This window comes from Macrobrachium rosenbergii, chromosome 25 (genome assembly GCF_040412425.1).
Source record: "Macrobrachium rosenbergii isolate ZJJX-2024 chromosome 25, ASM4041242v1, whole genome shotgun sequence".
Classification (NCBI taxonomy): Eukaryota; Metazoa; Arthropoda; class Malacostraca; order Decapoda; family Palaemonidae; genus Macrobrachium; species Macrobrachium rosenbergii.
Window position 1 is genome coordinate 18,210,228 of NC_089765.1, and position 16,093 is coordinate 18,226,320.

The 16,093-nt window shown below is 36.8% G+C and overlaps 1 protein-coding gene across 1 annotated transcript in view; it reads left to right on the plus strand.

Annotated features, from left to right (window-relative positions):
- Window positions 1-383: 383 nt before the first annotated feature.
- Window positions 384-16,093, plus strand: part of LOC136852396 (neuroparsin-A-like) — a 27,413-nt gene continuing 11,703 nt past the window's right edge. The window contains exons 1-2 of the mRNA XM_067126995.1: window positions 384-1,352; window positions 11,873-11,967. Coding sequence (XP_066983096.1) covers window positions 11,903-11,967 — 65 coding nt within the window. The 5' untranslated portion in view covers window positions 384-1,352; window positions 11,873-11,902. The remainder of the gene's footprint in view (window positions 1,353-11,872; window positions 11,968-16,093) is intronic.

Consider the following 16,093-nt stretch of genomic DNA (forward strand, 5'->3'; position numbering starts at 1 on the left):
TTTATTTTTCCATTTAAGATCACGAGAAAGCGATGATATCAAATAAATGACGGGGTAATTATTTACATCGGAAAACAGCTGTCACTGTATGGAAACATTTATACTGGTAGATGAACATCTTAGCATAGAAGTACCATCACTTTCTCAGATTTCCTTATTGCAAACATAACGGGCCCAACAGAACTTCAATAGATTTTAACATGTAAAACTTAATGTTCAGATATTGGATTTTCATTGTTGATCTGATTCTTAATGATGTAACAGTCTCAACATATCCATTATACATGTATATATAAATAAAATGTATGTATGTTCGCGTGTACTGTTCGAGATACACCATATTTTTATCTACAATTATGTCAGTGTTTCCACCCCAAAAAAAGAAAAAAAAATGTAGCAACAATGCACAGCCTGCTGCCAACGACGCATTCGATCTGCAGAAATCCAATCTCTACCAAGAAGTGATAGAGGCTCCGTTTTGCTTGACAAGGTCAGTTGCTGTTGGTGCTGTTTTATCAGCAGATACTACGTTTTTCTCTGACCCGGGACGAAAGTTGCCCGGTTATAAATAAACTTGTTGCCGAGGGTCCCCAAAAAATGATTCCCGAAGCGCGGGGAGGGCCTGTTGGTGCCATGATCATAACAGAAACAAACAACCAGTGGCGTGTAGATGTAGAGTCCTCTGAAGTGGGCGGAGCCACACATCATCATCAGTGAACACGTGACCACCGCGTCACGGGCCCCATAAAAGCGGGAGCCTGAGCTCTGACACCTCGAGTGGGATTCCCAACTTCGTAGAGCTGACAGGTCCTTCTCTCTCCCTTCCCTCACTCACAGCCACCCTCTTGTCAGTTCCCTCACCTGCTGCTTGCTGTTTCCCCCTTCCTATTCCTGTCCAAAGATCCCTTCAGTATTTTAAAAATTATAAAGCACACCCATTTTCTTTCCCTTTTCCTCCAGTTCCCAAACTAGGTGAAGTCTGTTTCCAATTCTTCCTTCGGTAGTCCCGTCTGTAAAACTCCCCTCGGTGACTGGCCGATTTCAAAGACTGCTTCATTCCCCTGCCAACTAGTTTGCCCTGAAAGTTCTGTCAGTCGTCAGATCAGTGGCAGACAGGCAGCGAGCGAGTAATTCTCCGGTGGTGATCCGTCGAGGAAAGAACCAACCATTATCATTCCGTCCATGAACCAGAGGGGCCACCAAAGCACCAAAGAAAAAAAGATCTATTCCATCCGAAGACGGTTCAGCCTCGTCACCACGGCCAAGACTGCAGCCGAGGTCAACAGAATAGCCACTTGAGTCGCGCCCCAGAAGCTGTTTCCAGTCGGGAAGAGGCGAGATTTTTGATTAAGGTATGTGCAGGTTGTGTTCTGGGTCGGGATAAATTCTCGTTTTTTTTTTAAACCAGTGGTGCCACTGGGAGGAATTTATATATTTTTCCCTGTTTTTGTAATCGTTTGCATGTTTGCTTTTTTATGCATACGCTCTCTCTCTCTCTCTCTCTCTCTCTCTCTCTCTCTCTCTCTCTCTCTCTCTCTCTCTCTCTCTCTCTCTCTCTTTTATGTATATATATGTGTGTGTGTGTAGATATATATGTATGCATAGATAATTTATTTTTATATTTTATTATTGCTTGTTAAACTTGGTTAATGCTCATCTCTCTCTCTCTCTCTCTCTCTCTCTCTCTCTCTCTCTCTCTCTCTCTCTCTCTCTCTCTCTCTCTCTCTCATAATTATAATCTTCCATAAACAAAGGTTAATAAGCCCAACAGTATTCCAAAACAAAGTATCACAAAATCCCTTAATCTGGCACTGATTTCTCCCTTACTGAAGAGAAAAGAAAATTTCTGAGATTTCACTGAATAATATCAAATTTTGTCTTGAAAATAACTCATTTCACCTTTCGTCCCACTAACTGCCGTATCAGTAACAAATTATGTCACGATGCATGAGAGATTCTGGTGATAAATAATGAATAAAATTAACTTTTTCCCAACTTGTTGCAATAAGAAACAGTTGTCAGCGGAAGCTCAAAATCATATAAAATCTACAAATTCAAAACACTATAGCAGGCTATTCTATCATTCTATCATACGTTATTAAAGGAATATATGCCAATGAATAATATATTCATACATTATTCACGTAGCTGAATATGTATAATAAGTAGATAGGTACATGTCTGTACACTTAGGAAGATGTATGTGAACCCAATAAATATCTTTACTTATCTATCTATCTATCTATCTATCTCTCTATCTCAAAGAGTCTCGTATTTTATAGCCACATTTTCAAGCTTATTACTTAACCGTGTGGGAACATTGCACGCAAGATCTCTCGCCTTTTGTAACCATCGGTCATACGCCACGTAGCCTCATTCAGATAAGAGTTACGCAAGGAAATCGTGGGAGGAATTTCACATGTGTGTGTGTGTATGGGAAAGAATGTGTGTTTATCATTATTATTATTATTATTATTATTATTATTATTATTATTATTCAGAAGATGAACCCTATTCGTATGGAACAATCCCACCAAAGGGGCCATTGACTTGAAATTAAGGCTTCTAAAGAATATGTTATTATTATTATTATTATTATTATTATTCAGAAGATGAACCCTATTCATATGGAAAAAGCCCACCAAAGGGGCCAGTGACTTGAAATTTAAACTTCCAAAGAATATGGTGGTCATTATTATTATTATTATTATTATTATTATTATTATTATTATTATTATTATTATTAGCATGAATTCAACTTGTTCACTTGCACAAAATTGTTCTGTGCATGAATACAGTTAATAATAGGACCTCATTTTAATAGGATGGCATCTAACGGAGATTTTTATCCAAAAAAATTACAAGCTTTCAAGGGATACTCTGTCCTCATCATCCTGTTGGCATAAAATGCCCATAAGTGAAGAAAGCGTTTAAAAGCTCTCATTAGGAGAAAAGAGATTAAAATAATTGAATGCCTCACATACCTACATAGAAATTTATCTAATCCTTCTCTCTCTCTCTCTCTCTCTCTCTCTCTCTCTCTCTCTCTCTCTCTCTCTCTCTCTGTGTGTGTGTGTGTGTGTGTGTGCGACTCGCCATAAGTACATTTGCATCATTTTTGTACCCGAGTGCGTATCATTTTTCCCCACATAGTGAGGATTGCTGGGGAGAGAGAGAGAGAGAGAGAGAGAGAGAGAGAGAGAGAGAGAGAGAGAGAGAGAGAACTGAGAAAGAGGAAGAGAGAGAAAGAGAACTGAGAAAGAGGAAGAGAGAGAGAGAGAAAAGCTGACCACCACTTCGTTTTGATGCTCGATTTCAGTCCTCTCTCTCTCTCTCTCTCTCTCTCTCTCTCTCTCTCTCTCTCTCTCTCTCTCTCTCTCTGAGATGCTTTGGCAATCTCTTCATACGACTTTAGATTCTCTCAGACTCTTTCCCCATGAGGTTTGAGAGAGCGCTATTGCCAACTCTTCAAGGCTTGATTCTCTCTCTCTCTCTCTCTCTCTCTCTCTCTCTCTCTCTCTCTCTCTCTCTCTCTCTCTCTACGGCAGGTCTGAAATCCTTCACCATTTCTCTAGGTGGGGGTTTGAATTCTACCACGATAGCTTGGAAGTCCTCTAGTCTTTTCGTAATTCGTTCTTTGATCAAAAGGAAGTTTCTAGATTTGAGAGTGACTCTCTGGGAATATTTTTGACGCGCATAGTTCATTCAGATTGGACACGTAAGCCATGTTTTTTAACTTGAAGGGATTATAATCTGGAAGAGTTTATTCATTCATGTTCCAATAATAATAACAATAATAATAATGGTATATTCACCAGAAAATCATGTCAGTTACTAGACGTCAAAATACTGCTTTTATTCTCAAGCACAAATTCCGTTCATTTCTAGTTCATTCCTCAAGCTCACTGCTCTGTAATTCTCCAGTGATGAAGGAAATTCTCTCTCTCTCTCTCTCTCTCTCTCTCTCTCTCTCTCTCTCTCTCTCTCTCTCTCTCTCTCAATTTAATTTCTTTATCGTAGTTATTCCTTGGTACAACAGTTGAATTACCATGTAACTGCATCATATTTCTTTGTTAAGAATGATTCTTGTAACAGAAAATCTTGTTCAGTATAATATTCATTTGTTGCGCTGATGCTCCCTCTCTATTTTTTTAATGCTTTCAAGTTGAAATAATACATTTGTATCAGAGTAGTGTGTGAATATTGCAGTTTCTTACAAGCCACCTGGGAGGGCATGACTTATACATATGAATACTTTTCACTTCGTTAGCTCATCAACTTAACATATCAATTCAACTTTCAAATTAATATGTGAATATTGTACTGTTTCTTACGTATGAATACTTCGTACTGCTGTAGTTCATTAAGTTACCATATATATGAAATTATTAAATTTACTTCAGATCACGAAGTACATTTCATACTAACACTCTCAATATCATGGAACACACTTAATCCTTATTCAAACGCTTGCAGTTCAGCAAAGCCACCACCGCAGGCCACCACATTTGTAACATATCACATAAATCACATAATCCAACATTTCCCGCTCTTGGAACATCGCCGATGTATCCAGGTCAGAGACTCAAATCATCTCTGGCAGAAGATAAAATGAAAACAAAAAATCTGGGATGAATCCGCGGGTATTCGAGACCTCGTCAGCGGCGTTTTAAAGGAGGGATGTCGTTTGCTTTGGCTTGTTATCTACGCGGCACCTGCTCCGAGGTGCTAGTACTAAGCATGGAGGAAGCTCCTTGGGTCGCCGTGTTTAGTACTAGCTCCTTAGGGATCAAAGTATTATATACACCCATTTCTATATTGTGTGGTCGACATATTATATTAATAAACGATGTCTTCGTCCGGCCGTCTACTTGACATTTGCCGTACGGTTTTTAGAACTAGCTCCTCGGAGTAGATGATGCGTAGATAACAAGCCAAAGTAGCACCAATGTTAGTATATATATACCTGTACATTTACCAGGTTTGTTTTTGGGTGAATTAGCGTTCGTTTTATTGACATGGTAGTTTTTTATTTTCTTTTTTTTTCAGTGGTATTAAGTGGTAGAATCTTCTGAATTAGCTTCGTTTTTGCAGTGGTACTAAGTGGTAGATCCTTTAAGCTATACTGTGCCTTCGTGTAAAGAGGGATGAGTAAGTTTAATTGTGAATATTGAAGGGATGAGTAATGGTAACAAAAAGAACTGCAGTTCTGTTAGCTGTGAGTTACCTAAGTTGGGTTACTTAATGGATTGTTGCAGATTTTGAGTTTTCAGTTGCAGAGTGCACGTTTCGAGTCTGAAGGCTGTAAACACAAACGACATTCATTCAAAACTAGCTCAAGACATTGGCGTTTTTATGCACCTATTCCGTGGGCAGAAAGTCATTAGGCCTAGTGATGATTACAGTATCAAAACTGGTCTTGGATTTTATGCACACATTCCCTGGGCAGAAAGTCATTAGGCCTAGTGATCATTACATTATCAAAACTGGCCTTTGATTTTTTTTTTTTTTTTAAGTGGTAAAGAGTTCACGAAATGCCTCCGATCTACTTTGACAGATTTCTTTTTCACTTGCCACGCTAATCAGCAGGCGTCTCTCCCAAGTCATGTCAATTGACCAAACCACTAAAACCAAATTTCTTTCCCCCTTGAATTACGAAACTATCATCTCCACTTCACCAACTAGAAAACTTTCACAATCACGTCTAAATGACTAAGTACTTGAAATGAAATCAGGCATTAATTCACTCCAACGAAAACAAATGAATCCCAGGTGTGCGCAATAGCAGCCACAACAGATGACTAACAGCAAAGCGCACCTGAGTTGCACTTGAGTTGCGCCTGTTATTGTCTCTGTCATAAACTACACTTGAAGTTGCACCTGACGTTGTCATAACACATATATTTCTTAAGAAGGCTAAAGGGTACATTAGTACCAATGTTCATCCATGATTTATTTGTTAGTCACATGGAGTTTAAAGCTGGTTTTAGTTTTCTGTAAAAGAAAACTATTGTGACGGCTTTGTCTGTCCATCCGCACTTTTTCTGTCCGCCCTCAGATCTTGAAAACTACTGAGGCTAGAGGGCTGCAAATTGGTATGTTGATCATCCACCCTCCAGTCATCAAACATACCAAATTGCAGCCATCTAACCTCAGTAGTTTTTATTTTATTGAAGGTTCAAGTTAGCCATAATCGCGCTTCTGGCAACGATATAGGATAGGCCACCACCGGGCCGTGGTTAAAGTTTCACGGGAAGCGGCTCACACAGCATTATACCGAGACCACCGAAAGATAGATCTATTTTCGGTAGCCTTGATTATACGCTGTAGCATTTTTTTCTTGTTTTTTTCCCGTCTCGATTCCCCGTCTGTTAATATTCTGTCTTCTTCTGCGTCGTCTGTTGAATTATGAAGAACAGACTAAAAGCTACGATTAGTTGAGGGTCATGACTCGGTGTAGAGATTAGGATAATGAATCATATTACTTGTCATAATTCCCGTGATAAATTCTTAATTGCTTCGTCATTTGCGGTTCAATTTGCTAATAACAAGGTCAAAGCAAAGATAATGTATTGTTTTATTTTATATTATTGTTTGATTAACCATACATAATTAATTTTATATTTGATTTTATATATAATATAATTTTCTCTTATATATATATATATATATATATATATATATATATATATATATATATATATATATATATATATATATATATATATATATAATATACATAAATATATGTTCATGTATAGATACCGTATGCAGATTAATCCATATAATTATTTACACACCTACATATTTACACTCACACCCACACACACACACACACCCACCCCACACCCACACCCACATGACATGTATCTACTGTATATATGCATGGGTGTGCGCATGTGTATGTGAACTTATGCGCGCGCGCGCGCGTGGGTGTAAATCACTGGAAAAAAAGACCTACTGCACTAGATAAGTGTTTTTCATTCACACGTCACAAGAATATCAGCATTACAGAAAATAAAAGCCGTGATAAGCGGATACTTTTGTTAATCCAAAAGGGAGATGTTTTTCTTGCGTCTATATTAAGATTTTATTTTATCAAATGGTGGATGATATACTACTGACATTAGTACTGCTATTTTATGCTGCTACTACTTTTTTTGCTGATACTACAACTACTTTTCTGGTGATAATTCAACTGATCTTTCTGCTGATACTACAACTACTTTTCTGCTGCTGCTGCTGCTGCTTCTACAGCTACTTTTCTGCTGGTACTACTGATCTTTTCTGCTGTTGCTACTACAGCTACTTTTCTGCTGATACTACAGCTACTTTTATGATGCTGCTACTACAACTACTTTTATGATGCTGCTGCTGCTGCAACTACTTTTCTGCTGATACTACTACTACTACTTTTCTGCTGCTGCTGCTTCTACGGCTACTTTTCTGCTGGTACTACTGATAATTTTCTGCTGCTGCTAGTACAACTACTTTTCTGTTCTTGCTGCTACAACTACTTTTCTGCTGCTACTACAACTACTTTTCTGCTGATACTACAACTACTTTTATGCTGTTACTACAACTACTATTTTGCTACTACTACTACAACAACTTTCATGCTGATACTACAGTTACTTTTCTGCTGTTGCTACAGCTGCTTTTCTTCTGCAACCCCAACTAGTACTGCAGCTGCTTCTGCCTGCTACTAAACCCGTCTGTAATTGGTATACGAAGTGTTTCAAATACCTTCATTTGCATACCTCAGGGTGATTATGCAGTTGTTATTCATTTGTCATTCATTGCGTCATGTTTACAAAGTCTTTCACGGAATTACGTCTTGTGAAAGGAAGAGAAAGTTCGTAAGATTCAAATCCGTCAGAGAAAGCAAACGCTAAATCTATAAATTGTAAAGAAAAACTCGCTTTCTCTAAGAAAGTAACTTTTAAAGTACTTTCTCTTCAAGGTAAAATGGAGAAATTTGGGAAGAAACGCCAGTGTATTACGGTGTATGAATCTGTGACGGTACGCTGACTGAGTAGAGAGAGAGAGAGAGAGAGAGAGAGAGAGAGAGAGAGAGGAGGTCAGGAATAAGCGGGTAATTAATCCTCCATCAAAGTGGAAATGTGCATATAGACATTTTTTCCCGATGACGTCACTCGGGTTGGAACAGCGTTCTGCGTCCCTTGGTTCCTGGGGGCCGGGGAGGGGAGGGGGAGTCTGGGAAAAAAGGGGGAAGGAAGGTACGTATGCAAGGCAAAAAGGGGAAAATAATGTTTCTGTCTAAAACAGTTTCTCGGGAATATTTTCGTTTCTGTAAATTGATTCATGAGTCCACTTTTATTGTAGATACTAGACGAAGTGCTCAGGAATTGATTGACAGTGTACAGCCATTTTTTTTATCTATCTCTGTCTTATTTTGTCTTTCTTTTTTATTTTTTTGTCTGTCCATCGTTTGTCTTTGTATATTTGTGTCTGTGAGCGTCTGTTCCGTTTGTTAATTTAACCTGCCCGTACTGCTATATTTCCGCTCACTATTTGTTTAATGTCAAAATATACTTTTATTTATTTTAGATCTCTCCATCAGTTTGTCTATTACAAGTCTACTGTCTGTCTGTCTGTAAGTCTGTCTATCTCTCTGTCTATCAGTCTATCTATCTATTTGCTATCTATCTATCTATCTATCTAAGTCATTCTAAGTCTAATAGACTTATACTGAGATTGTCATCTTTTTCGAAAATGTCTGCAATGGGACCCAGGAGTAAAAGACAGTATTTTATATAATTGAAACCTCTCCTCTCTCTCTCTCTCTCTCTCTCTCTCTCTCTCTCTCTCTCTCTCTCTCTCTCTCTCTAACCAGACGCGAACCTGCCTATGCTAAGATCTAATCTGAACGAAAGATCTTACCAGTCTAATTGTTTTATCATATTTAATGGGGCGTGGTTTCCCAGAATTACCGAATTTTCCCCCCAGAACTCTGGGTTGTAGAGAATCATTTCTATTTTTTGTGATGATTTTCGAAAGTGCTTTAGTTTATACGAACAAAAAAAATTGTCTTTCAGTGAAACCTTTCTTGTAAGTCACGAACTTGGTAATATGACCACCAGCGCCCAAAAATAATGAGCTATGAAATGGTTATATTACTTTACAGTATCGTTAAGATTTTCGGTAATCGATCAAACTGCCAGGAATTACGGTTAGAAAAAAAAAGAAATCATTACTTTGATTGGGCGTTTGTTGTTGATACGTGATGTGAAAGAACGTTGTCATTTGTACGGTAAACTTTAAACAGGGCATGTAAAGAAATATGAATCTCAAAAATAATAGGAAATATCAGGGATATTTGTATTATTAAATTGATCTAAGATCAGTTTTTGCATAATTTCTTCTCTCTCTCTCTCTCTCTCTCTCTCTCTCTCTCTCTCTCTATATATATATATATATATATATATATATATATATATATATGTGTGTGTATATATGTGATATGTATATATGTGTTTGTGTGTGTGTTTCTTGCACTTGGCTCTTAAGGCTTCGTAGTGACAGGTATTAGAACAATTACGAGATATTAAGACAATATATATACATAACGTATATATAAATATATACATATAATATAAATATGCATATAAATATATGTATATATATGTATATATATATATATATATATATATATATATATATATATATATATATATATATATATATATATATATATATATATATATATATATGAATGTTCACACCTGGGAAGTATTGCTCAATATTCCCTCAAATAAAGAGCATTGTCATTCCACTCGTCGAACTCATATTGACATCCGTATCTGCTTATTAAAGGGCAGTGGTCCTTTACAAAGCCTTTCATCACGGTGCTTTGTCATTAAAGCTGAAATTATTTACAACCGTATTTGAAATTACATTAGCAAATATCCTTGGAGGTCGTTTTACTGCTGATAAATATATTTTTCAGTTTCGTATTTTTGTAGCAAAATCAAAGATTGATAAAGTGTCATCTTCAACTACAGTTCACAACATAGGATTAAAACTGTTAATGATATTCATATCAGCTTTCATGACAGCGCGTTCTAATTTTCCTTGTACTCTCTCTCTCTCTCTCTCTCTCTCTCTCTCTCTCTCTCTCTCTCTCTCTCTCTCGTTGGCAATGACTTAAGCAATCATATAATAGTGACTTAAGCAGTCATATATCTGTTAAAGTTCGCGTTTTGACACGTGCATGCATGGTATTGCGTAATATATTCATTTGCTTGCATGCGTATGCGACTGTTTGCTGAAAATATTGAAAGAAGGGAATCGATACAACATGAGAAGGTCATTGAACCCAACACAAATAAATGCTTGTGTGTGTGTGTGTGTGTGTATGTGTGCGTGTGTGTATGCGCGCGCATAAACAGTGCATACACATCCTCGAATACGCACTAATATTTAAGTGTTGCAACATATATAAATACACACATGTATTTAAATGCTCCGATATGTGAACACACATGTACGTGTATTAAAGTGTTCCAATATCTGAATACACACATGTATTTTAATTGTTCCGATTTACGTCAATATCTACAAACATGCAAATACACACGCCATCTATTGTAGCCATACGCCAACAATTTCACCCCCTCCCCCTCCCCAAAACAACAATAAACAAATCAGAGAGTTAATTTACCACTTTGAACAACTTCTGTAATCAACACTTGTTGCCCTTAAAAGCCAAATGGTTCGTCACGTTAGTGGATTTCCTTATTAAAAGTCTTTGACACCTAATCTCTCCAAAGCTCCGTCTTGGCATTTAAAAGGTCTCTCTCTCTCTCTCTCTCTCTCTCTCTCTCTCTCTCTCTCTCTCTCTCTCTCTCTCTCTCTCTCTCCGTTGCACTTAACGAGGCACCTGGCACCTGCTGCCTCGCGATAAACATGGCACTAACCCTGAAGTACTGACTCGAACCGGTTTCGTTCCTTTGAGGGCGTCTGTCAAAATCAGATCTTTTCAGTCGTTGAGGAAGGGTGGGTGTCTTCTTGATGTTTAATAGGTATACACACGTACGCAAACACACACATATACGTGTGTAAGTATTTGTATGTGTGTATGTATGTATGCAAAAATCCACCATTACAAGCCGAAGCATAAGGTTGTCTGAAAATATTGGCTTGCATTTTCTATATATTCAATCTTTCTTTCTTTAATCATTTGTCTATTTCCAAGTTCATATTTTCATTGTATTTGAGATTCTGTTGATGTCTCCTTTTTTTTCTTTATTCAGTCATCATTGCTTTCACTCCATTACTCTTGAAACTGATTCAGGTGAAAGCTGGTCAGTTCCAGTTGTAGTCACTGACCTCATTTTGTGTCTTCATGAAGCACGATGCGTAAAAGCTATTTTTTTTTTTTTTCATCCTCAAGTTAGACTCATTTCAAGTCTCATCGCAATTAAAATAAAAAAACTTTTCTGGGTTCAGAAAAATTAAGATCTCTTAGGTCTCATTATTTCCTTGCCAGTGAAACCATTTTTTTATTATTTTTTTCATGAACTTTTTTTTTGCCAACCTCACAAATTTCTGTGTTGTCTTTAAAGGTCTGTTTGTATACGATTTGCTAATTACGTTTTTCTGTGTTTTTCTTTTGGTATTTATTTAATTTTCACCTGGTTTATTTTTTTCTTTTATTTCCAGTCATCCGTCTCTCACTGAGTTTTACTGCGTAATGGTTTTGTTTTTATTAAAATTTCACCTAGTCTATTTTTTATATCCAGTCATCCATCTCTCACTGAATTTTGCTGTGTTTTGGTATTGTTTTCATTCAACTTTCACTTCGTTTATTTATCTTTTATTTATTTATTTTTTTTTTTATAATTTCCAGTCATCCAGGACCTCAACTATCACCTTCAGGATGAATTCCTTCCGCTCATTCGCCATCTGCGTATTCCTGATCGCCGTCGTGCTATCTCTCATCCAGTAAGTAGAATCTTTAGCTATCTCTCATCCAGTAAGTAGAATCTTTAGCTATCTCTCATCCAGTAGGTAGAATCTTTGGCTACTTCTCATCCAGTAAGTAGAGTCTTTAGTTATCTCCCATCCAGTAAGTAGAATCTTTAGCTGTCTCTTATCCAGTAACTGGAATCTTTAGCTATCTTTCATCCAGTAAGTAGAATCTTTGGCTATCTCTCATCCAGTAAGTACAGTCTTTAGCTATCTCTCATTCATTAAGCAGAATCATTAGCTATCTCTCATCCAGTAAGTACAATCTTTAGCTATCTCTCATTAAGTAGAATTTTTAGCTACCTCTCATCCAGTAAGTAGAATTTTTAGCTACCTCTCATCCAGTAAGTAGAATCTTTAACTATCAGTCATCCAGTAAGTAGAATCTTTAGCTGTCTCTCATTCAGTAAGTAGAATCTTTAGCTATCTCTCATCCAGTAAGTAGAATCTTTAGCTATCTGTCATTCAATAAGTAGAATCTTTAGCTGTCTCTCATTCAGTAAGTAAAATCTTTAGCTGTCTCTCATTCAGTAAGTAGAATCTTTAGCTATCTCTCATCCAGTAAGTAGAATCTTTAGCTATCTCTCATCCAGTAAGTAGAATCTTTAGCCATCTCTCATCCAGTGAGTAGAATCTTTAGCCATCTCTCATCCAGTAAGTAGAATCTTTAGCTATCTCTCATCCAATAAGTAGAATCTTTGGCTATCTCTCATCCAGTAAGTAGAATCTTTAGCTATCTCTCATCCAGTATGTAGAATCTTTGGCTATCTCTCATCCAGTAAGTAGAATCTTTAGCTATCTCTCATCCAGTAAGTAGAATCTTTAGCTATCTCTCATCCAGTATGTAGGATCTTTAGCTATCTTTCATCCAGTTAGTAGAATCTTTAGCTATCTCTCATCCAGTAAGTAGAATCTTTAGCTATCTCTCATCCAGTAAGTAGAATCTTTAGCTATTCCAGTCTGTAGAATCTTTAGCTATTCCAGTCCAGTATGTAGGATCTTTAGCTATCTTTCATTCAGTTAGTAGAATCTTTAGCTATCTCTCATCCAGTAAGTAGAATCTTTAGCTATCTCTCATCCAGTAAGTAGAATCTTTAGCTATTCCAGTCTGTAGAATCTTCAGCTATTCCAGTCTGTAGAATCTTTAGCTATCTGTCATTCAATAAGTAGAATCTTTAGCTATCTCTCATCCAGTAAGCAGAATCTTTAGCTATCTCTCATCCAGTAAGTAGAATCTTTAGCTATCTCTCATCCAGTAAGCAGAATCTTTAGCTATCTCTTATCTCGCATCTAGTAAGTAGAATCTTTAGCTATCTCTCATCCAGTAAGTAGAATCTTTAGCTATCTCGCATCCAGTAAGTGGAATCTTTAGCCATTTCTCATCCAGTAAGTAGAATCTTTAGCTATCTCGCATCCAGTAAGTAGAATCTTTAGCTATCTCATCCAGTAAGTAGAATTTTTAGCTATCTCTCATTCAGTAAATCTTTATCTATCTCATCCAGTAGAATTTTTAGCTATCTTTTCATCCAGTAAGTAGAATCTTTAGCTATCTCGCATCCAGTAAGTAGAATCTTTAGCTATCTCATCCAGTAAGTAGAATTTTTAGCTATCTCTCATTCAGTAAGTAGAATCTTTAGCTATCTTTTATCCAGTAAGTAGAATCTTTAGCTATCTCGCATCCAGTAAGTAGAATCTTTAGCTATCTCGTATCCAGTAAGTAGAATCTTTAACTATCTCTCATCCAGTATGCAGAATCTTTAGCTATCTCTCATCCAGTAAGTAGAATCTTTAGCTATCTCTCATCCAGTAAGTAGAATCTTTAGCTATCTCTCATCCAGTAAGTGGAATCTTTAGCTATTTCTCATCTGGTAAGTAGAATTTTTGTCTTCATCCAGTTAAAGCTCAAAAGAATTTAATGCTATCTCTCATCTTTTTTTTTTTTTAAAGAAAATTTTCAGCTGTATGCCTGCCTTTCAGCAATTAGAATCTTTAGCTATCTCTCATCCAGTAAGTAGAATATTTAGCCATTTCTCATCCAGTATGTAGAATCTTTAGCTATAAAGTAAGTAGAATCTTTAGCTATCTCTCACCCGGTAAGTGGAATCTTTAGCTATTTCTCATCTGGTAAGTAGAATTTTTGTCTTGTGTTAAGAAGCTCAAAAGAATTATAATGGCTCCTGACTTTTTTTTTTAAAGAAAATTGTCAACCGATATAGGCCTATGCCTGCCTTTAAAATTCGAATCTTCTGCTATCTCTCTGTTCCTGTAATGGGAAATTTTATCCCTTAGGACCAAACGATAAAAAAGAAGCGAGAGAGAGAGAGAGAGAGAATCTGCATTCTCTCCATTTGTGCAGTGTGAAATTTTGGGTTATTTTCAAGTTTCTCAATTCCCGAGGACTGAATGATCATAAAGTAGAATAGAGAGCATTCTCTCTTTTCTTTTCCTTCTGTTTCCTTCCCCGTTGTTCTTTATTTTGGGGTCCATAACAAACATCTCTGTCCATTGCGACTAGACTATAAAAAAGGAGAGAGAGAGAGAGAGAGAGAGATCTTTTATTTTTGACAAATTCTTGACCCTTTCCCTTTTCCGATTCTTGTGGCCCCATAATCAATGTGACACTACTGCGTAGTTCTACAATAATAGGGCAGTCTCCTCTTTTTCCTCTTTCCTTCTGCACCTTATACCCTTCCCCGTTATTCTTTATTTCCCCATCCATACTTTTATCTCTCTATGCCCCTGTCCCATTTGTAGCTCGATCTTGACCTTCTACGCATGTGCGTAACCCCAATTTTTCGTTTTTTTTTTTTTTTTTTTTTTTTTTTTTCATCTTTTATTTTTATTTTTCCTCGTTCTTGACCCTTTCCCTTTCCCGTTATTCTTTATTCCCCCATCCATACTTACATCTCTCTATGTCCCTGTCCCATTTGTAGCTACATCTTGACCTTCTGCGCATGTGCGTAACCCCAATTTTTCGTTTTTTATCTTTTATTTTTATTTTAATTTTTACTCGTTCTTTCCCGTTATTCATTATTCCCCCCATACATACTTTTATCTCTCTTTGCCTCTGTCCTATTTTTAACTCGATCTTGACCTTCTACGCTTTTGCGTAACCCCTATATTTCTTTTTATTTTTATTTGTACTCATTCTTGAACAGCCAACCCCCACCCCCCCAAAAAAAAATATGCCCTCATCCTAAAATGCGGTGCTGTCGCCCGAACTCAGATATATTCGTACCCATCCCGGGCGTCGTCTGAGGCTTTCTAAGGGCATTCAGATCCACTCTTGATAATCCCATCTGCATATGCGCCCGCAAAGTGCCCCAGAAAAGATTCATCGTGCCCCCACGGTAACATTGCTAGGATACCACTACTGCCCGGCAACGTGACCAATCACACATCAACAGTTCTGCAACTTGAGACCGCGTATAGAAAATGCGCAAAGAAATCTAGATGAAAGTGAAAGCATAGAAAAATAGTAAAGATTAGTGATGGGTTTGATAAGGAAATGAGAGGGCGAAGGCGTATTGGAAAGCGGGAGATGAAAAATAATGATAAATGAGTTTATCATTATCGTCAATAATCTTATGCATATACACAATAAACACATGCAGATTCACAAATATTTGCGTGTGACTTTTATAATTTTCTAGAGACATACTTACGTAAGTAAAACCGTATGGTTTTTCCCTCATACAAATTGTTTTTATTATACAAATTACATTTTTATTTTGTACGTCACTACATAAACAGAGTTACTTTTTTTAGGCAGAAAGCAATTAAAACCCTTCTCGTCACCTTGTAGCAGAAGGCTTTATCGTTTATGCTCAGATAAAGCCTTGATCTTTTTCCCAAGATAGATAGATAGAGAAATAGATGGATAGATAGATATATAGATAGAGGAAAGATGATGAATAGATATATGCATAGATAGATAAATAGATAGATAGAGGAAATAGATAGATAGATAGATAGATAGGTGGATAGATAGATAGAGAAAAAATGAATAGATAGATAGATAGATATATACATAGATAGAGAAATAGATGTATGGATAGATAGATAGATAGAGAAATAGATGGATAGATAGAGAAATAGATGG